The sequence below is a fragment of the Barbus barbus genome (genome assembly GCF_936440315.1).
Source record: "Barbus barbus genome assembly, chromosome: 14".
In the NCBI taxonomy this organism is placed as follows: domain Eukaryota; kingdom Metazoa; phylum Chordata; class Actinopteri; order Cypriniformes; family Cyprinidae; genus Barbus; species Barbus barbus.
This window is the reverse complement of record NC_136742.1, coordinates 1,049,228-1,071,165: the sequence shown is the minus strand read 5'-3', so window position 1 is coordinate 1,071,165 and position 21,938 is coordinate 1,049,228. Positions and strand designations below refer to the sequence as shown.

Genomic DNA, 21,938 nt, shown 5'->3' with positions numbered 1-21,938 from the left:
TGGTGTTCTTTAGGGAAGTTAGATGGATGTGTGTGTGTGTGTGTGTGTGTGTGTGTCCTTGTGTTTCTGTTGGAGAGAGACTTGCTCCATAACCCAGATCATCACATGATCGCTTTGACTTCCCATGTGAAACTGCAGCACGAAGGACAGTAATGTATGTCAGAACTCACGAATGAAACACAGGAGTGTTTGAGTGACGCTTGTCATCCAATGCATCCTAAAACATTTCAAAGCTCAATTAAGGACATTTAATTAACCTTTGTGCAACAGCTCTCTCCCCTTGAGATGTAATGTAAAATCTCTGTCCTGAAGTAAAAGTGGTGCATGTCATGCCACAGCAATATAATGGAAGTCTGTGTGTTAGATTAATGTTTCTGTCTGTGTGTAGTATCTTTCTCTCTGTGCTTCTGTGATCAGAATAAATAGATGCAGTATCCTGTGATGACTACTGAAATACAGTAGCACAGTATGAATCATTTTACAGTAAATCACAGAAGGGTTATACATCACTATATGCCTATTTCATGCTGGAAATAATAATGCTCATGTTATATGATCTGTTAAATTAATTGCTTTACAAATGAAAAATCTTTCATCCCATTTGATTATTTTCTTGTTTTATTTGGATTGATGGACACTGATGCACTCTTGTTATTGGATTCAATCTGGCCTGTGTTGTTGATTTTTTTAATGTAAATCTGTAAAACAGGATTTTATGATGAGCTGTTTGTTATCACACAAATGTTTAAATATTTACACATTTAAATATTTCAATTGGAAGTTTCATTTAGTCAGACTGCTGACTTCTCTCTCTGTGTGTATGCAGCATGGGTCGGCTCTCTCTCAATGGGCATGATCTTCTTCTGCTCGCCGATCGTCAGTGTATTCACCGATCTGCTTGGCTGCCGGATTACAGCGGTTGGAGGGGCAGCGGTGGCGTTTGTGGGACTTCTGGCCAGTTCCTTTGTCACGTAAGTGCATTATTTTCACCTCGGGTTTTAAATAAAGACTTTTTTTTATTGCTAAGCAGTTAAATTTAAGTTCTTATTACATGTAATTGGAAGTAGATGGTAAGTGACCATCCTTCATTGCGGAGTGTGCTTACTAGTGCTTAGCCAATGGACTATAAACAGGATGGAGTGATTGCTTTCCAGTTGCACTGAACCATCTGTTTTTATACCCTATTATCCTTCTGGTGTGATTTTATGTTCACTGTCAAAAGCGAGCAATGGATTTGTCTGTAAGCAGTGGATGGTGTATTGATCATCCACTGGATGATCAATAGAGATCATCCTGAACACCTGACAATAAAATGTTTTTATTCTGATGCATGATTTGAAGGACTGTGCGGATCAGCTCGCAGATGTCTTCTCATCTTACTCAGTCCTTTGAGACTCAGAGTTCAATTAAATCAATTAAACTGAAATATGCAACATTAAGCTCTTTTGGTCTGACACTGGGGCCCTCAAGGCTCTGTACTTGGCTCTCTTCTCTTCTCTTCTCTTCTCTTCTCTTCTCTTCTCTTCTCTTCTCTTCTCTTCTCTTCTCTTCTCTTCTCTTCTCTATCCACACACATGATCTCATTTTTGATTTTATATTAGTCTGTGTCAAGGTGAAGAGGGAAGACATGTTTCTGAGGCCTTCAACACTTAAAGTCACTTAAAGTAAGATTTTAAAGTAAGCTGATTACTTAACACACTTTGTTTGTAACATATTATCCCTAACAGTGCATATGCCTGTATGAGACGATCAGCGATATATTTATTACTTAAATACTCTTCACTAAATACATGCTGCAGTATGCTGCTGAACTGGAGAGCATAACAAGCTCCATATGGAGTTTAGCCGAACACAAAACAATAATTTAATTTTTACACCACTAGCATGAGCAGAACTGAACTTAATAAAAATCACTTTTTCCTTCTGGCATTGATCAGAGAAACAGATGAATGTTTTGAAAGCATCACAGAGTTGCAATGGTTCACTCCTTAGGAGAATCAACCTATTAATTCCTTACCTACCGTGAACTTTAAACAACAGAGACGGTGAAGAATTATGAGAGCACAGACATTCACTGGGGAAATTTCACAATTGTGTTTTGAATTACATTAATAGTAGCATTACTAATAGCATTACAGTAATATTAGCATTGATTTAAAATGTACCTTTGTAGCTAATGCGGTCTGATCGTCATTCTCTGCAGGTCTCTCGGGCCGTTGTACTTCACCTACGGCATAGTCTTCGCCTGTGGCTGCAGCTTTGCATATCAGCCGAGTCTGGTGATTCTGGGACACTATTTCAAGCGGAGGCTGGGCCTGGTTAACGGCATTGTCACAGCGGGCAGCAGCGTGTTCACCATCACGCTCCCGTTCCTGCTGTCCAGTCTGCTGGATCGCGTGGGATTCGCCAACACACTGCGTGTGCTGAGCGTTTTCATGTTCTTGCTCATGCTGGCGGGATTCACCTACAAACCCCTGCTACCCAAGCCCGTCAGCAGCAGCAAGTCGGGCAGCCGCTGTCCCTCGCTGAACAGGGTGTTTAACGTGCACATCTGGAGGTCTCTGGGATACCGCATATGGGCCTTTGGGATCCCTGCGGCCCTGTATGGATACTTCGTGCCTTACGTTCATCTGGTGAGTGTGCTGAATTCCTCTGTTCTGCCTTAGACTTCACAACGTCCTCACAGAAATATTACAGATAGTTCACCCAAATGCGAGCACTCTTACCATCTGTCATGCTGTTCCAAACCTGTATGCCTTCAAGGAATAATTAGAAATGTAAATTAGTTGAAAATGTGCTCATCCTCAGGCCATCCATGGTGTAGATGAATTTGTTTATTCAACATATTTGTAGAAATGTGTCTCTGCATCAGTGTCTCACCAATGGATCCTCTGCAGTGAATGGGTGCCGTCAGAATGAGAGTCCAAACAGCCGATAAAAACATCACAATAATCTACAAGAAATCCACAATGTCCTCAGAAGACAAAAGCTGAAGCAAATCCATCAAGACATTTTTAACTTCAAACTGTAGCTTCCAGCTAAAATATGAGTCAATAATCTATAATAACGCTTCCTCCAGTGAAACTATATCTTTATGGCTGGATTACACAACACAAATTTTGTAAAGATTTTAGCTCCGATTTACAGTATGGGCGAGCTGATGATAGTTAGCAAAAGTGAAAGTCAGTATATTTTATTTTATATATTTCACATTATTCTTTGTTGGTGAATGTTCTTTGGAGGAAACCTCTGGTCTCATGATATGTTCGCACACAGATACTGACAGCGTCATGATGTTGCGTTTCTGAAGCTGCTGATGTCTGCAGTCATACGCGGAAGCATCAAGAAATGCAGATCAGCACTTATAGCAGTCACAGTCCGTTCTTTATTCATTTATGATCTTGATCCAGCAGATAAAGGCCAGTGGTTCACCTGCAGTCACACATGAATCATCATCATCAGTGAAGCGTCATCATCAGAAAGTGATTCTGTCCAGTCGTCGGAGATCAGATATGTTTGCTATTTTTGAGGTGTTCCGATTTTATACTTTATTTCTTCTGCAGAACACAAAAGGAGATATTGTGAGTGAAATACTCAAGATTGCTCTGACAGGGACTGGAGCTTGCAAGTGTCTTCAGAGAGCATCATAGCAACAATTCACATGACTGTATTTTCAGGTTAAATTATGATTTGTGTGAGGAACAGACAAACGTCTACGTGTGTTTTGTCTAATGAAGGTTGAAGTTGTGATGTTGATTGGGAATGATCCAAACCTGGCTCAGATGGCCGAAGAGAGCCACGTCAACAGAGTATCAGTGCAGTTTCTTCATCTGTACGCTGGACTCCCACTTGGAGGGATGTTGATGCTGTGATTTTTACTGAAATAAAAGGTCAATTTGATCTGAAGAGCGTGGGGCGTAGCTGCAGACTGTGCTCTACACAAACATCGGCTCTGTTATTGTAGTATCTCCAGACGTGTTTTGCACAGGCTAAGTTGCCCCGCAGAGGGTGGATGATGGGCAGCACTGAAAGGAAAAGAGGTTGTTTATCTGTGGAGGGCCGCTCTTTCATCCGGAATCCTTTGGATGTTTTCCTGCCACTCTCTCTGGGTCGAGGAAGTTAGCGGTGGACAAACGCATATCTCAGCATGACTTTGTCATCTGCCAGAGGCTGAAGAGCTCACTTGAATTGTTCAAGTCAAAACAAAAGCATATTCCTCAGGGTTAGAGGGCACATGGCCTCGCAGGGTTTGGGTGTTGTTGTGAAGTCCTCATAGCGATCTCCACTCACTTCACATCAAGAGCGGTTTAACACCCAGAAGTGTTTTCTTCACGTATTTTCTGTTGATATAGTCTCTAGTAGTCGTAGCTGTTAGCATGCAAGCTCTGATATATTAGTGTGAGGTGCTCGTGTATGGTTGACTAAAGCTAAAATCTGGCACATGTCTTTTCCTGATCATTTTTATAGGATAGCAGAAAGGACAAGAAATGTTGGTGGAATCTTTCAACCACAACGTCTTTTGGTCGTTTTTTGTTCCCTTGTGTAAAAGAAGCACACTTTAGCTAACTTTTAAAAAAGAGCTCTTATTATGGAAATAATATATTTTAAAAGGATCAGTGAATGTGATGTTTTCAGACACTTAATTGCATGTTATTTACATTCAGTCTGGCTTTTGTTCTCATCATAGTACTGAGACTGTCCTTAACTTATTGGTAGCAGCTGACTCAGGACTTGTTTCTATATTAATTGTTCTTGATTTAACGGCAATGTTCATTACTATTTCACATAAATTCTTATTAGATAGATTGCAATCTATAGGAATTGTTGGTCCTTCATTCCTCAAATCTCTCAGGTTATACTCAGATCGAAACTGGCTTAGTTGTACAAACAAAGCCATCTAATCATGACTGGTGTCCCACAGGGATCGGTTCTGGGCCCTTTGTTATTTATCATTTACCTACTCGTGCTTGGAAGCATTTTCAGAAAATTTGGCATTGACATTCATAGGCAGACACACAGAGACGAGCCCCTCTGTCAATAATCATCTGCAGTAGTCTTAGTCATCCTGCAGCTCACCACATTTCATCACTTCCATTTTCTAAGCCATTTTATTTGGGACATGTTATATATTCTATGTAGGTGAATTTTGTTGGGACATGTTATATATTCTTTGTTGGTGAATGTTCTTTGGAGGAAACCTCTGGTCTCATGAAATGTTTGCACACAAACAGATGCTGACAGCGTCATGATGTTGCGTTTCTGAAGCTGCTGAGGTCAGCAGTCATGCGCTGAAGCATCAAGAAATGCAGATTAGCACTTTTAGCAGTCACAGTCCATTCTTTATTCGTTTATGATCTTGATCCAGCAGATAAAGGCCAGTGGTTCACCTGCAGTCACACATAAACCATCATCATCAGCACAGTTCATCAAAAACATTGCAAAATTTCATGGACTCGTTTCAAATCTCGTTTGTGATAGACAGACTCTCATAACTGAGCTTTACTAAGCCATTGAAGCTTTTTTGATCCATAACAAATTGCTTTAACAAAACAACAGCCACAAGAATGTTCATAAGTATAAGCAGCTCAAAACTCTATCATGCCTCTACTTTTTTAGCACATGGCTAATATAATCAACACACACTATTGCCCAAAGTAAAGACATAGAGTCAATTTAATGGACTCTTGTAAATGCAGTCAGTCTATTCATAATGAAAGCATCCAAACTGCATGTGAATCATTTACACACTAACTCCAGCACAATCTGTGTATTTTAAATGCTCAAGACAAATACCACAGCCGTTGCTGTTTTTCAGTTTGAGTATTTCTCAAACCTGCTTACATGTGCTGTCAGGGAAAACATACAGCCTTCCGAACATTTACATTTACACTCATTAGACATTGTTAATGAAAGTGGTGATGAAGCCATTGGAATGGGTTGGATTTCTGCATTGATTGGTTATAAAGTGTTCATTAAAGTCATAATATATACTAAATGTGTGTAAGCTAGTTACATGCAAACAATTATAATATTTCATGGACAACAAGTGGCTCATGAACAACTCATGACACTGAACACAAAACAAAAACTGTTGTGGATCATCATGGTAACAACAAGAATGTCACGTATCCTGTGGGTGTGCCCTGGTTGGCCACCAGATGTCACTGTCTTGTCTGAGCACATGGGTTAGTGTTGTGATTGTGCCATGTGTTCCCCTGTCGATTGTTTGACCCCGCCCTCCTTGTTATTCCCTGATTGTCTCAGTGTGAACACCTGTTCCTCCTCGTTTGTCTCCTTTAAATGATCCTGGTGTTTGCAGTCCTGTTCGGCCACATTGTCTAACGTGATGTGCAGTAAGTCCTGTGGTTTTCTAAATCCTGATCGTTGTATTGCTTAGTCTGCCTGTTTTTCCCCTCGGGGTAATTTATGTTGTGTTTTTGTTTCTTTTTATTATATTAAAACCCATCATTCCCCTGCGCATGAGTTCTCGCTTCTTCTCTCTGCACGTGTCGTGACAGATGCATGAACTCAATCAGGTTGAGCATTGCTGATGATGTTCAGACTGCCAGGGTTATGTTCTTCTTTATTTTTTACACAGTGAAACTCTGTGTGTGTGTGTGTGTGTGTGTGGGGGGGCCTCTCCCAGCCCTCAGATTGGTGTGTTTTGGGAGGAGGAACCCGAACGCTCAGGATCCCGTCTACAGTACATCTGTTCCTGTGTTTTTTGTTTATGTTTCATGTCCTCTTCAGTACTAATTGCACTCCTCTGGATCTGATCTGCTCACGTGTTTCTCTCTGAAGGAGCGTGTGTGTGTGTGTGCGCGCGCGTTTTTGTGACATATGAGGACATACATTTGTATAGTGACACAGGTATTACACAGGTATTACAAGGAGAAGGTGACTTATGAGGACATTGCCCCATGTCCCCATTTTTTCAAAACGCTTATAAATCATACAGAATTAGGTTTTTATTTTTGTTTTTTTTTAGAAAGTAAAAATGCACAGTCTCCTGTGAGGGCTAAGTTTAGGTGTAGGGCAATAGCACATACAGTTTGTACAGTATAAAAACCATTACGCCTATGGGATGTCCCCACTTTTCACAAAAACAAACGTGTGTGTGTGTGTGCACGCTGGCAGGCAGTAAGTAAGAATAATGAGCATTAACGACAAACGGCTGGGTGGTGTGTCACTCTTACACACACACACACACACGTAGCACTGTGCAGGAAGTGGGTAAATGTGTCTGTTTGGAGTGTTGTAACAGAACAGTCCCTAAAACAGGCCCCTTTTCCTGCCTGTTCACTCCGAGTGAATTCCTGTGTGTTCTACACACACACACACACACACACATGCACGCAAACACCAGCGGCGATTGATTGAGATACACGGGAGTCTTCTTACTAAATGCACCAACGGTGCTCTTTTACAAACAATATCTGTATGATTCTTCAGGCAGAGACGCTTCTGACGACCTGTGAGATTCTTCTGCTCCGTCTGATAAACAGACGTGGAATAAAGACCAGGGCTATGAACGTTTCCTATTACCTATTCATATTATTGACTTCCCTAATATTTTATTTCCATAATATAGAAGTCAGTACAACTATTTGGTTACTCACATTCTTCAAAGTATCTTCTCATATCTAAACATCTAAAACGGTCTGCATCAGTAAAGACCATGTGCTCATGTCACGTCAGACCCAAACAAAACACTTTCTGGAAAATGTTACCATAAAATGATTTACATGATAATTATGACAGTACTGAGGACTTGCTATTCTTTATGAAAATAAATATAAAGTGTACGCAACTACCAAATGAATTCAAAACATCTTTTTCTGTTGTTAGAAAAAGCCTTTCTTTCAGATTTTAGGGCACAGTTCTGAGTAAGACACTATTTTAAGTAAGTGAATGAAACATTTTTAACGCTCTTCTAATGTTTTAGATTATGGTGTGTGTGTGTGTGTGTGTTCAGTCTGTCATTGAGATCAGTGATGTCTCGTGGACCATCTGCGCTTTCACATACAGACATCTGAGGAAAACAAGTCTGTAGGAATCCTAATGGCCAAATTAATTATAAATTATAATTATGAATTATGAAATAATATTTAATTCAGTGATGTTTTTAATGCAGGTGTTTTGAGCCTGTCCATCACTGATCATTGTGTGTCTCTCAGATGAAGCATGTGGAGGAACGCTTCGGTGCAAACGCTAATAAAGAGGTTCTGCTCACCTGTATCGGCATCACGTCTGGAGTGGGTCGTCTGATCTTCGGGAGAGTGGCCGACTACGTCCCTGGAGTCAACAAAGTCTTCCTGCAGGTGAGACACTGATCTGAGAGCCATCTGGACCTGCTCTCTCTCTCTCTCTCACACCCCCACACACACGTTAGTTTCTGTGAATTGTGGACTTTCATTGTGAAATATTTATATTAACATTTACATTTAATCATTTAGCAGATGCTTTTATCCAAAGCGACTTACAAATGAGAACAATGGATGCAATCAAAATCAACAAAAGAGCAATGAAATGCAAGTGCTATGACAAGTCTCAGTTAGCCTAACGCAGTACACGTAGTAAGGTTTTTTTTAAATTATATAATAAATAAAAGGAAAACAGATAGAATAGAAAAAGAATAAGCAAGCTAGTGTTAAAGGGATTTTTTGCTTTTGTTAATTGTATAATAAATAAAAAGAAAACAAATAGATAGAATACAAAAAGATTAGAAAAGCTAGTGTTAGAATCCCTCTTTGGGATTAACAATAAAACGATGTTCACTTGCAGAACGCAAGCTTCTAGAGGCACATAAGGGGTGCAGACCCAGTGGTGGTTTTGTAGGCAAACATCAATGTCTTGAATTTTATGCGAGCAGCTATTGGTAGCCAGTGCAAATCCAGCCGCATTCTGAGTCTGAGCTGAGTGTCATCAGCATAGCAGTGATATGAAAAGCCATGTTTCTGAATGACAGAACCTAGTGATGCCATGTAGACAGAGAAGAGAAGTGGTCCAAGAACTGAGCCCTGAGGCACCCCAGTAGTTAATGTTTGACTTGGACACCTCAACTCTCCAAGATACCTTGATCGACTGATAGGTAAGATATCAGATTTATCTGATAGGTAAGACTCAAACCACTGGAGTGCGGTTCCTGAGATGCCCTTTCTTAATAGGGTTGACAGGAGGATCTGGTGGTTAACTGTGTCAAAAGCATCAGACAAATCCAGCTAGTTAAGTAATGAAGACTTGGAATCCGCTCTTGCCAGTCTTAGGGCTTCAACAACTGAGAGAAAGGCAGTTTTGTTCGAATGTCCACTTCTGAAGCCAGACTGGTTACTGTCGAGGAGGTTGTTCTGTGAGAGAAAGGCAGAGACTTGGTTGAACACAGCTCGTTCAAGTGTTTTTGCAATGAAAGGAAGAAGGGAAACCGGTCTGTAGTTCTCTAAAAGAGAGGGGTTAAGGGTGGGTTTCTTAAGTTTCTTAACTCGCCAAACCGGTTCAAAAGCAGATCACAGTATGGCCAGACAATGCCACCTCAGCACTACAGGACTGCTTCCAGGACACAGACTGGAACATGTTTAAAGAGGCAGCCACCTACAACAACCACACAGACCTGCAGGAGTACACTGAAACTGTGACTGCTTACATCAAAAAGTGCATAGATGATGTGACAGTCACCAAGACCATCACCACACGTGACAACCAGAAGCCATGGATGACAGCAGAGGTTCGTGGGCTGCTAAAGACCAGAGATGAAGCATTCAGATCAGGAGACAAAGCAGCCCTCAAAACAGCAAGAGCCAATATGCCTCATGGCATCAAGAAGGCAAAACAACATGCTAAAAAAATGAACAACAACTTCACAGACAGTAAAGACACTCAGTCCCTGTGGCAAGCCATTCAGACCATCACTGACTACAAGCCCCCACCACAGGCCAGTGATGATGACACATCCTTACCAGATGCACTCAACCACTTCTACTCACGATTTGAGATACAGAACGACACACCTGCACAGAAACTACTCACATCTCCAAACAACCAGGTACTCTGTCTCTCTCCAGCCGACGTAAGGAAGACCCTGTCCCGGATTAACCCACGAAAGGCTGCGGGCCCTGACAACATACCTGGACGTGTACTGAGAGACTGTGCTACACAGCTGACGGATGTCCTAACAGACATCTTCAACACCTCGCTGAGCCAGGCAATCATCCCCACGTGTCTCAAATCCACCTCCATAATTCCAGTACCAAAGAAGTCACCCGTGTCCTGTCTGAATGACTATCGTCCCATAGCACTGACCCCAATCATGATGAAGTGCTTTGAGAGGTTAGTCATGCATCGCATCAAGTCCAGTCTCCCAAACACACTGGACCATTCCAGTTTGCATACCGTCCAAACCGTTCCATGGACGATGCAATATCCACCACTCTCCACCTAGCTCTTACTCACCTGGAACAGAAAGACTCTTATGTAAGAATGCTGTTCATCGACTTCAGCTCAGCATTCAACACTATAATCCCACAACAGCTCATCCACAAACTAAACTTGCTGGGCCTTAACACCCCCCTCTGTAATTGGATCCTGGACTTTTTAACTGCAAGACCTCAGTCAGTCCGTGTCGGCCGCAACTCCTCCAGCACTACCACACTGAGCACAGGTGCCCCACAAGGCTGTGTGCTCAGCCCGCTGCTCTTCACACTGCTGACCCACGACTGCACTGCCAAGTCCAGCTCCAACCACATCATCAAGTTTGCTGATGACACAACTGTGGTAGGCCTCATCAGCAGCAACGATGAAATGCTCTACAGAGAGGAAGTGGCACAGCTGGCGAAATGGTGTGGTGCTAACAACCTGTCCCTCAATGTGAGTAAGACAAAAGTGGTTGTGATTGACTTCAGGAGAAACTCCGTTGACCACCCCCCACTGACCATTGACGGCTCAACCGTGGAGAGAGTCAGCAGCACTAAATTCCTGGGGGTGCACATCTCACCTGGACCACCAACGTCACGTCACTCAACAAGAAGGGACAACAGCACCTCCACTTTCTCCGCCGGCTGAAAAGGGCAAGTCTCCTGCCACCCATCCTCACCACTTTCTACAGGGGCACCATTGAGAGTGTGCTGACCACCTGCATCACTGTCTGGTATGGGAACTGCAGTGCTGCTGACCGCAAGACCCTACAACGGACAGTGAACACTGCCGCAAAGATCATCGGTGCCCTCCATCCTGGACATTTTCCCCTCCATCCTGGACATTTTCCTTGCACGATGCTCCAGCATCGTGAAATACCCCACCCACCCCTCCCACCACCTCTTCCAGCTCCTACCATCAGGTAGAAGGTACCGGAGTATCAAAGCTCGCTCTGTCAGATTGCTCAACAGGTTTTTTCCCCAGGCCGTGAGAGCTCTTAACTCCAATCTCCCTGTCCCCCTCTGACCCCCCACCCACCCACCCAACTCATTAATACAGTTGACAACTTTTCCTAAGTGCAATTCTGAGTGTGCTACACACAGGTGAGTGGGCTATACAAACCACCTGTAGTAATGCACTCATCCCACTATATGCACACTAGACACTTTCTATAAACACTCCCTGCTACAAAGACTCAATAAGGAAATGTTTACTTGAGCATTGCACTACAAAATAATGTTTACTTGAGCATTGCACTACAAAATAATGTTTAATTGAGCATTGCACTACAAATCTTTTTGCACTATGCGCTGCTTCCCACAAAATCTCTCTTTAATCTGCACAACAATTTAATGTACGAAATATATATACAATTTTTATTTCTATCTTTTAATGTACAATATCATTTCATGTACAGTATATATGTAAAGTTCTTGTACAGTCCCAGTTTGTGTATGTCTAGGCAACTAGGTATAGTATATGTATAGTCAGATGCTCTCTTTTTTTCTCTCTTATACTTGCATTGTTGTGTTTATCTTATGTTTAACTAGTATGTATCACCGTGGTCCTGCGAGACACGACATTCCGTTCCACTATATGTCCACACATGTAGCAGAATGACAATAAAGCTCAACTTGAACTTGAAGTAGTGGGGTTAAACGAGCCTGTTTAAATGCTGAGGGAAAAACTCCAGTTTGAAGGGATGTGTTAATTGTTACGGGGCTGACGAGACGTGAGACGTGCGGATCCATGTGCAAAGCTTTATTATAAAACATGGTCATACAGGCAGGGTCGGGAGACAGCAAACAGGTATGGCAGAGGCAAGACAGAGCAATCCGTGGAGCAAGCGTGGGTCGATGATCGGCGAACAGTATCCAAAGGGGCAAGGCAGAGAGATAATCCAGAGACGAGAGCAATAATCCAAACGGGGAGCGAACAAAGTCCAAACGGCAAAGCGAAGGTTAAATCCAGGAAACACGGGCAGGGTCAGACACGGCAAGATAACAAGGCAAGACTAGGACAAGAACAATGGCTCTGTAAAGTTGCTATCGCTGGGTGAGTGATAAACGCTATACAATACTCGGCCTTGAGCAAGAGCAAGTCCCAGACTTAAATAGTGAGTGAGTGATTGTGAAATGATAATCAGGTGTGTGTGATGTGTGAATGGTGACAGCTGTGATCTGTGCAATGGATTGTGGGAACTGTAGTCCAGTGTGCTGTGTAGTGTAAGAGTCAATGTGGTGAGTGAGTGACATCTGGTGGCGAGTTAACGGAAGAGCATGGCCAGGATTCGTGACATTAATGATGTAAGTGCAGGTACAACTGCAGGAGAAATGGCTTGAAGGAGATGAGATGGAATAGGATCAAGCGGACAAGTAGTAGGATGATTAGAAAGTATGCATTTGGAGACTTCTGCCTTAGAGAGTGAAGAGATGGATGTGAACAAGTGTAGTTTGCTGGGAAGATGTGCTTGATAGGATGTGGTGTGGAAAATTGTGCACTGATGGTTTTAATTTCATCAATGAAGAACATGGCAAAGTCGTCAGCTGTTAGAGTTGATGGGGGGGGGGGGGGGGGGGTTAAAGAGCATGCAAGAGTTAGACGAATTGTTCATTTTTAAATATAAATTTAAATTGTTAATTGTTAAATACATGTGTTAGGTGCTTTCTTCGGTTACTCCTTGAGCAAGACACTGAACCCCCAACTGCTCCCCGGGCGCCGCAGCATAAATGGCTGCCCACTGCTCTGGGTGTGTGTTCACGGTGCGTGTGTGTTCACTGCTGTGTGTGTGCACGTTGGATGGGTTAAATGCAGAGCACGAATTCCGAGTATGGGTCACCATACTTGGCAGTATGTCACTTCACTTCACTTGATGTAACCATAAGTAGATGTCATCGGGTGGTTCCCAACATTCATTGAGTGTTTCGACCCTTACCACAAAACTCTCCAGTTGGTGGGTCGGCAGTGGTGGCCAAGTCACTGCCCATCTGCTCATGGCTTCCAGCTTTCTTCCTCTCCCTTACTCCATATCCAGCATGAAGCTCGCTTAGCCTCCTCTCCCATCCTACGAGCAGCGTGTTTCTTGCTCTTCTCGTCCATGCCTAAAGCTGACATCAGCCGCCATACTGATTGGGCAGGAAAGCCTCTGCAGCCTATTTCCATAGGAAACAGCCATGCCTGCCATCCTTTGTCTTTACACTCCTGAATTAAAGGCTGATACTTCAAGGCCTTCCTCTCGTGAGCAGGTGCTTGTTCATTTTCCTCTTAACAACTGTTAGAGGGAACTCATAGACTGTGAGGAGTCAAATAAGCCTGGGCAGAAGGCCATGCTGGTACAGACGGGATTAAAATTTTCCAGGGAGTCCGGACCTATCTATCTTATTCAGTCACTCTTCTGTTTGCCTCACAGTGTCTGCAACATTGGCACCATCTTTCAGTGATGCATTGAACCACTTTACCAAGCACTTTATAGGGCTGTCCTCAATGGATGGAATGACTTCGCCTTGTATTTGGAGGCAAAACTTACTCGTGACCCTGCCCTTCCTGATGACCATCCTTCTGGACTTCCTAGTCTTAAATGACAACCTTGCCTAAGTGGCTACATTGTCCAGAGTTTCCAGTACCCATCTCGCTTGAACATGTGTCACAGTTGTTATTGTTAGATCATCCATAAAACCCCGCAGCACTGGCTGAATAATGCTTGACTCTAGGACAGGGCCACGGGTTATGCCTTCTGCTGCTGCTATTAGAATTAGGCTGACCTCTGGGCTGATATAAACCTCAGTTTAATTCCCTCTAGTTAGCTTGTATTACTTTTATACTGAACGCGCACGCACACACACACAAAACTCTCTCACTCTCTCTGTGTGTGTCTCTGCAGGTGTCCTCGTTCCTGGTGATCGGGTTTATGTCAATGATGATTCCTCTGTGTCATATGTTCGGTGGACTCATCGCCGTGTGTCTGCTCATGGGTCTGTTCGATGGCTGCTTCATCTCCATCATGGCTCCCATCGCGTTTGAGCTGGTGGGCTCCCAGAACGTGTCGCAGGCCATTGGCTTCCTCCTGGGCATGATGTCCGTCCCCATGACCGTCGGGCCTCCCATCGCAGGTAATGTCCCCTGCTGGCCAGAGTCAGTACTGTGTCACTGACCCCTCAGACATTCACACGTATGCATTCAAAAGAAGCTGACCACACAATAATATTGCAAACGATCAACACATCTTGTGAAATTCTTAATAACTCACACATACTTCCTGATCCATTGCCATGTGGATTCTGTGTAAATCTGAATGATTCTAAACTGTAAAAGGTATGGTAATAATATTAATTGGTTAACTTACTAAAAAATACATTTATGATACATTTCACAGTAATTGTACAGTCAAACACTGGTAAATATGCAGTTTGTGGAAGTGAAACCGAAGTCATCTTCAAATTTACAATGAAAATCTGTAAACTGTCATTCCCAGAATCCTCATTACGTTTTTTTTATTAGTTTTTGTCATCAGTTTTGTACATTAGGTTTTTATGTTACATTTCATGTTGTTAAATGAATTATTATTGCATTATTTTAGTTTAGTTCATTATGTGTTTTACTGTGATGGTGTTTATGGTTTGTTTGAACCATATTTGTGACGAGCTTTGATTCGTCACGCCATTCTTTTTATCAACTGTTTTAAGGTGGATGTCGGTATATTGTAGGTATATTACCATATTAACATTTATGTTAGTTTATAAAAATTAGAATTTTGAATTTTTTACTGTAAATTTAAGTTCTAAAAGTTAGTACTTGGGCACTAATAATGTTAGGTGAAAGCTGAACTTCACTTCAGTATGAAACAGGCACACGACTCAATTATTCAAAAGGCCTGTGTGTTGATTTAGTTGATTTAAGGTGTCTTTACATAATAGCCAAACTAAATAATGCCATCTCAGATCCTAGGATCAAGTTATGCAGTTGTTATTGCTGTGTACATGCGTTTATACCACTTCTGAAAAGGCAATGCAAAGATGCAATGCCGCATAAAAGTGGACTAAATTATGCTAGCTTAGAGCCACCTCAGCCCCTACCCAGCTGGCACACAATGTCATGAGACGTTGATATTTGGTTAAACTTCGGTTGCGACATCAGTTGACCAAAATTCAATGTCAATTCAACATCTAATGTCAATGTTAAATTGATGTCCATGACCGACATCAATTGTTGATATTTGTTGCATTTTAGGTTGTGTAACCAAAATCCAACCTTAAGTCAATGTCAAATTGGCGTCAAATACTGACGTCTTGTATAGTATCAAACTGGATAGTATCAAACACATGAAACACACCGCTGTAATTGCATTGTAAATGCATTCATGCCACCTCTGAGCTGCATTAAAGCGTCTGTGTAGAGACTCCTAAATGCAGATTCAGAAGCGTCTTTAAGTGGAAAAGTCTTTGCACATTGAGTCCAAAATTGTCGTATGCATTTTTTCGTATTCGTCATCCTAAAAGAGTCCATTGCATATTAATTAATCCGTTGGGAAAAAATTTGCTAAATAATACGAAACGGAGTCTTGTTAGGATGTCTTGTGTGGCTGATTTTGTTGACCTCTCTCTTGGATGGACCCAATATTTCTTCTTTCTTTTTCTCTTTTAAAGCAGAAATATTGGATCCATCCAAACCAGAGATTGTGTAGAGAGAAAGGAGAGTTCCATCTCCTTCTCAAGGAGCTGCGGGATTACCCCGAGCGATTCAAAGTTTATATTTATATTTCGTCTGTTCCAAACTTTGTTTGTCATACAGTGTTTTGTGCTGCGGGACGAAGTGGATCAACTTGCCATTCTGGATTTGGCGTTCGCTTGTACGGTGGCTCTGAATTGTCAAAACACCTCTCAAAATGCTTGCTACGGATGCGAAAAACGCAGAAAATCCGACCTGATCCGACTTTTTTTATTACGGACGAATGTTTCGGGGGCAGTGTGTAAAAGTGATTGACATAACGTGAGGTAATATTTATTTTTTAACGTGCGAACATTTGGGATGATAATTTCTTAAAGGCACAATATGTATGATTTTTTTATTAAAATATCCAAAAACCACTAGAACAGTGTTATATATCTTGCTGACTTATGTACTTACATTATCCCAAATGTTTCGAAGAATGTTTAAATTCAGAGAAATAAGCTATTTTAACTAGTGTAACAGACCGTGTCCTTGTGTCGCCTGCCAATGACGTCATTCGTCCTCGATTTCCGGTTTTATTTTGTAGAACATGGAAACCCCAAAGACACTTTAATGTGTGTCCCTGCAGCACAAAAGCAGTCATGAGCAGCACAGGTATATTTGTAGCAATAGCCAACAATACATTGTATGGGTCAAAATTATACATTTCTCTTTTATGACAAAAATCATTAGGATATTAAGATCATGTTCCATGAAGATATTTAGTAAATTTCCTACCGTAAATATATCAAAACTTAATTTTTGATTAGTAATATGCATTGCTAAGAACTTCATTTGAACAACTTTAAAGGTGATTTTCTCAATATTTAGATTTTTTTTCACCCTCAGATTCCAGATTTTCAAATAGTTGTATCTCAGACAAATATTGTCCTATCCTAACAAACCATACATCAATGGAAAGATTAATTATATATATATATAAATCTCAATTTTGACAAATTGACCCTTATGACCGGTTTTGTGGTCCAGGGTCACATATGTTATGCATTTTATTAGACAGGTGATGAACTCACAGAGTAGCATTATAACAGAACTTTTAAATGTACAGGTGCTGGTCATAAAATTAGAATATCATGAAAAAGTTTATTTATTTCAGTAATACCATTCAAAAAGTGAAACTTGTATATTAGATTAATTCATTACACACAGACTGATATATTTCAAATGTTTATTTCCTTTAATTTTGATGATTATAACTGACAACTAATGAAAGTCCCAAATTCAGTATCTCAGAAAATTAGAATATTGTGAAAATGTTCAATATTGAAGACCCCTGGTGCCACACTCTAATCAGCTAATTCACTCAAAACACCTGCAAAAGCCTTTAAATGGTCTCTCAGTCTAGTTCTGTAGGCTACACAATCATGGGGAAGACTGCTGACTTGACAGTTGTCCAAAAGACGACCATTGACACCTTGCACAAGGAGGGCAACACACAAAAAGTCATTGCTAAAGAGGCTGGCGGTTTACAGAGCTCTGTGTCCAAGCACATTAATAGAGAGGTGAAGGGAAGGACAAGATGTGGTAAAAAAAAGTGTACAAGCAATAGGGATAACCGCACCCTGGGAGGATTGTGAAACAAAACCCATTCAAAAATGTGGGGGAGATTCACAAAGAGTGGACTGCAGCTGGAGTCAGTGCTTCAAGAACCACCACGCACAGACGTATGCAAGACATGGGTTTCAGCTGTCTCATTCCTTGTGTCAAGCCACTCTTGAACAAGAGACAGCGTCAGAAGCGTCTTGACTGGACTGCTGCTGAGTGGTCCAAAGTTATGTTCTCTGATGAAAGTAAATTCTGCATTTCCTTTGGAAATCAAGGTCCCAGAGTCTGGAGGAAGAGAGGAGAGGCACATAATCCACGTTGCTTAAGGTCCAGTGTAAAGTTTCCACAGTCATTGATGGTTTGGGGTGCCATGTCATCTGCTGGTGTTGGTCCATTGTGTTTTCTGAGGTCCAAGGTCAACGCAGCCGTCTACCAGGAAGTTTTAGAGCACTTCATGCTTCCTGCTGCTGACCAACTTTATGGAGATGCAGATTTCATTTTCCAACAGGACTTGGCACCTGCACACACTGCCAAAGCTACCAGTACCTGGTTTAAGGACCACGGTATCCCTGGTCTTGATTGGCCAGCAAACTCGCCTGACCTTAACCCCATAGAAAACCTATGGGGTATTGTGAAGAGGAAGATGCCATACGCCAGACCCAACAATTCAGAAGAGCTGAAGGCCACTATCAGAGCAACATGGGCTCTCATAACACCTGAGCAGTGCCACAGACTGATCGACTCCATGCCGCGCCGCATTGCTGCAGTAATCCAGGCCAAAGGAGCCCCAACTAAATATTGAGTGCTGTACATGCTTATACTTTTCATGTTCATACTTTTCAGTTGGCCAATATTTCTAAAAATCATTTTTTTTGCATTGGTCTTAATTGATATTCTAATTTTCTGAGATACTGAATTTGGGACTTTCATTAGTTGTCAGTTATAATCATCAAAATTAAAGGAAATAAACATTTGAAATATATCAGTCTGTGTGTAATGAATGAATCTAATATACAAGTTTCACTTTTTGATTGGTATTACTGAAATAAATCAACTTTTTCATGATATTAAAATTTTATGACCTGCACCTGTATCTAGTATGATAAAACAGCGCTGCTTTACCCCACATAAGCATGACCAGAAGAAGCGGAAGCGCTCGACTGTGGCATAATAAAAGCTCCGCTGCTTTTGAGCCGTGTATCGCGCTCGTCCTTCATTAGCAATCGCTCCAGCGTCCTCGCTTCACTTCCACGACTTTCAGCCCCACCCTGCTTCATACTACACTGACCTTAATAAGTCTTTAATACATTAGCTCATCCATGAACATAATGATTCTACACTCAATCACGGCGTCATCAATCTAAGCCTTTGTTTTTCTGTTTGTTTTGAATATGCGCCCTCTAGCGGCGAAAACTTACATATTGTGCCTTTAAATCTGGTGTACCTGAGCTGGTCGCCTGTCCGGTTTTGTACGCAGGGTTCCTCAGAGACCGCCTGGGCAGCTATGATGTGGCGTTTTACCTGGCAGGCATTCCTCCGATCATCGGCGGGGCCATGCTGTGCCTGATCCCGTGGGTGGAGGCGCGGAGGAGGAGGAAGGAGGCACAGTCGGCGCCTGACACCACCGAGAAGATGCTGGAGAGCAAGAGCGGCGCACAGGTTGAGGTGAAGCCCGAGGAGCCCGAGGAGCCAGAGTCCGTCATCTGAGAGCACTTACAGCGGACAGACAGACTGACAGACGTGTGTGTGCGTGCGTGTGTGTGCGTGTGTGTGCGCGTGTGTGTGCGTGTGTGTGTGTGTGCGTGTGTGTGGAGAATCTTGATGTGATTTTCTATCCCTGCAGGAACATGCAGACCGGGCATAAAACAAGACTTCTCCACCAATGTCATTTATGAGCTATGCATCTTTCAGAAAGTCTCCTTGAATATTTTTGTACTGAACTTCGAGGCTTTAAAAGAAAAGTGAAAGTTAGACAATCGTTGGTTAAGAAGGGAAGATGTTTACTGGTGCTTCTGCGGGTGAAGCCCTGAGAGAAGTATCATGGAATTTTATTTTAACCTGCATTTCCTTTACTCTTATAATCTAGCTATGCATTGTGTTATGTCAGACTACATGAAGTCACTCATGTATTGTGTTAAAGGGAACGTCATCTGTGCCATATGTAAATATCTCCTGAGATTGGAAGATTGGAAAGCTGTTTTTGTGAATGCACACTTCAGCCTCGAGTGTTTATTAGAGGAATCGTCACTGCATGGCGACAGTGTTTTTATATGCAATTATCAAATATGTTTATTTTCACTGAGAAATACCAGTTGAGGAAACAGTCGTGCTGCTTTAATGCACAGAGCAGATAGACATGATTACGAAAGCAGATGTTTTATGATGCCGTCCCAGTGTTCTCAGCGAGGCTTTGTATTGAGCGCCGTGTTTCATGTTCGAGGAACGCTGCTCTGGTTTCCATGTGTTTTTGCCTAACCAGAGCAGATCTCAGTGTTTGACATGAACTGGGATGATTGCTCTTTGAAATATTATTTTTGTAACAATGTTTTAAGAATCTGTCGTGTCTGCTGGTTAGCTGCCATTGTGCAATGATCACCAAACGTGTCACCGTCACATTTACTGCCACTGAGGCCTTGACTGAAAAAGCACATATGCAAAGTCCTTTGCTTTAATTCAGCGAATGAATATGAATGTCCTCTGATTCCTAGTCACATGAAACAGTGTTTTCAAATGTCCCGCTGTTCTCTCGCGATCGGTCTGCAGATTGATCTACCTCAATTAACATGATTTTGGAAACACCAGCGGATCAGAGAAGGGAATCGCTGTGAACTCACTTGAAACGACAGCCACCAAGTGCTCATACTTCATACCTATCCCATGTTGTGTTTCTTTAGTTCTATATCTCGTGTTTCACAAATGCTTTGCAACTAGCTTTATTAGTGCCTTGACAATATGATTATTGACAGATGAATTATTGATTTTTATGGAATCTTAACCAGTGGCACAACCAACAGCTTCCAAAGCATGTATTCGACTCACTTCAGTGCGACACGAACACAGTTCACAGGAAATACAACCTTAGCAGCAATACGTGCAGAGGGGCATCTGTCTTTTAAATCCATTTACATGTTTTTGAGAAGATTGTCTCTTTTTTACTTTTTGTACATGCTCCTTTTTATTTTAATTAATACTGTTCATGTAAATCATTGTTGCACACCAAACCAGAGAAAGTTTTGCTACACACACTCACACACTGTACAAACTGTGTGTGCTATTGCCCTACACCTACTCTACACCTAAACTTAGCCCTCACAGGAGACTGTGCATTTCTACTTCCACCCGAAAAAAAAAAAAAACAGCGTTATACAAATTTATGTATAAACTCTCTCTCTTACGCACACACACGCACGCACGCACACACACAACACAAACACACGCACACACGCACACACGCACACACACAACACAAACACACACACACACACACACACACACATTTTGACGGTCAGCACACAGCAGTGATTTACTCAGGGTAATCATACGTTAAACAACTCCAGGCCTCAGCTAAACACCAAATGAATGACTTGTGTTCTTGAAGAATTTATTGAAAACCTTTTGTCCATCTATTTGTGATTGTAAAATTTACAAATTAAATTTACTTAATAAAAAGAAACCACACTTTAACACTTTATTTTATAGTTTGTGCACACACTTACCGTGTACTTGCCAGAAGGTAGTACCTAGTTATTATTAGAGTAAGTATACAGTATGTACATGCAAAAAAGTGCTGTAAAATAAAGTGCTTCTGAAAACAGACTAATGACAAAAACAGAATCACTTAGTAATTATTATGCTACTGCAGTTTCATTTCAGTGACCTTGATCTCTTGACCTGCATGACTTAAAGCTTCTGTTATTTTTTGTTGTTGTATGTACCACACAATTGGTTATAAATACAATTTTGAACTACAATAAAAAAACATTATTGGTTTTATTAATGAAATGTTTGTGTTATTGGTTTTATTAATTATCATGCAGTGATGCTGTCGAGGAACCCTTTCACCTTACACTTTCAGGAAAGAACCTCTCAGGGGACTGTTCTTCAGATGTAGTGTAGTCAGATAAAACACCAGAAGTGTTTTATAATTGCATTGCTTAAAAGTGTGGTACAATCGCTTTACATGAAATTTTAGTGGATGTTTATATACACTATCATTAAATTCTATTTGGATTTTCATGAAAAATACAGTAGAAATGTAT

The 21,938-nt window shown here is 41.6% G+C and overlaps 1 protein-coding gene across 1 annotated transcript in view; it reads left to right on the top strand.

The window, feature by feature from the left end:
- Positions 1-21,678, top strand: part of LOC306880444 (monocarboxylate transporter 10-like) — a 47,803-nt gene extending 26,125 nt beyond the window's left edge. The window contains exons 2-6 of the mRNA XM_079433944.1: positions 827-971; positions 2,204-2,633; positions 8,178-8,321; positions 14,288-14,516; positions 19,157-21,678. Of these exons, the coding sequence (XP_079290070.1) occupies positions 827-971; positions 2,204-2,633; positions 8,178-8,321; positions 14,288-14,516; positions 19,157-19,386 (1,178 nt within the window). The 3' untranslated portion in view covers positions 19,387-21,678. The remainder of the gene's footprint in view (positions 1-826; positions 972-2,203; positions 2,634-8,177; positions 8,322-14,287; positions 14,517-19,156) is intronic.
- The last annotated feature ends 260 nt before the right edge of the window (positions 21,679-21,938 follow it).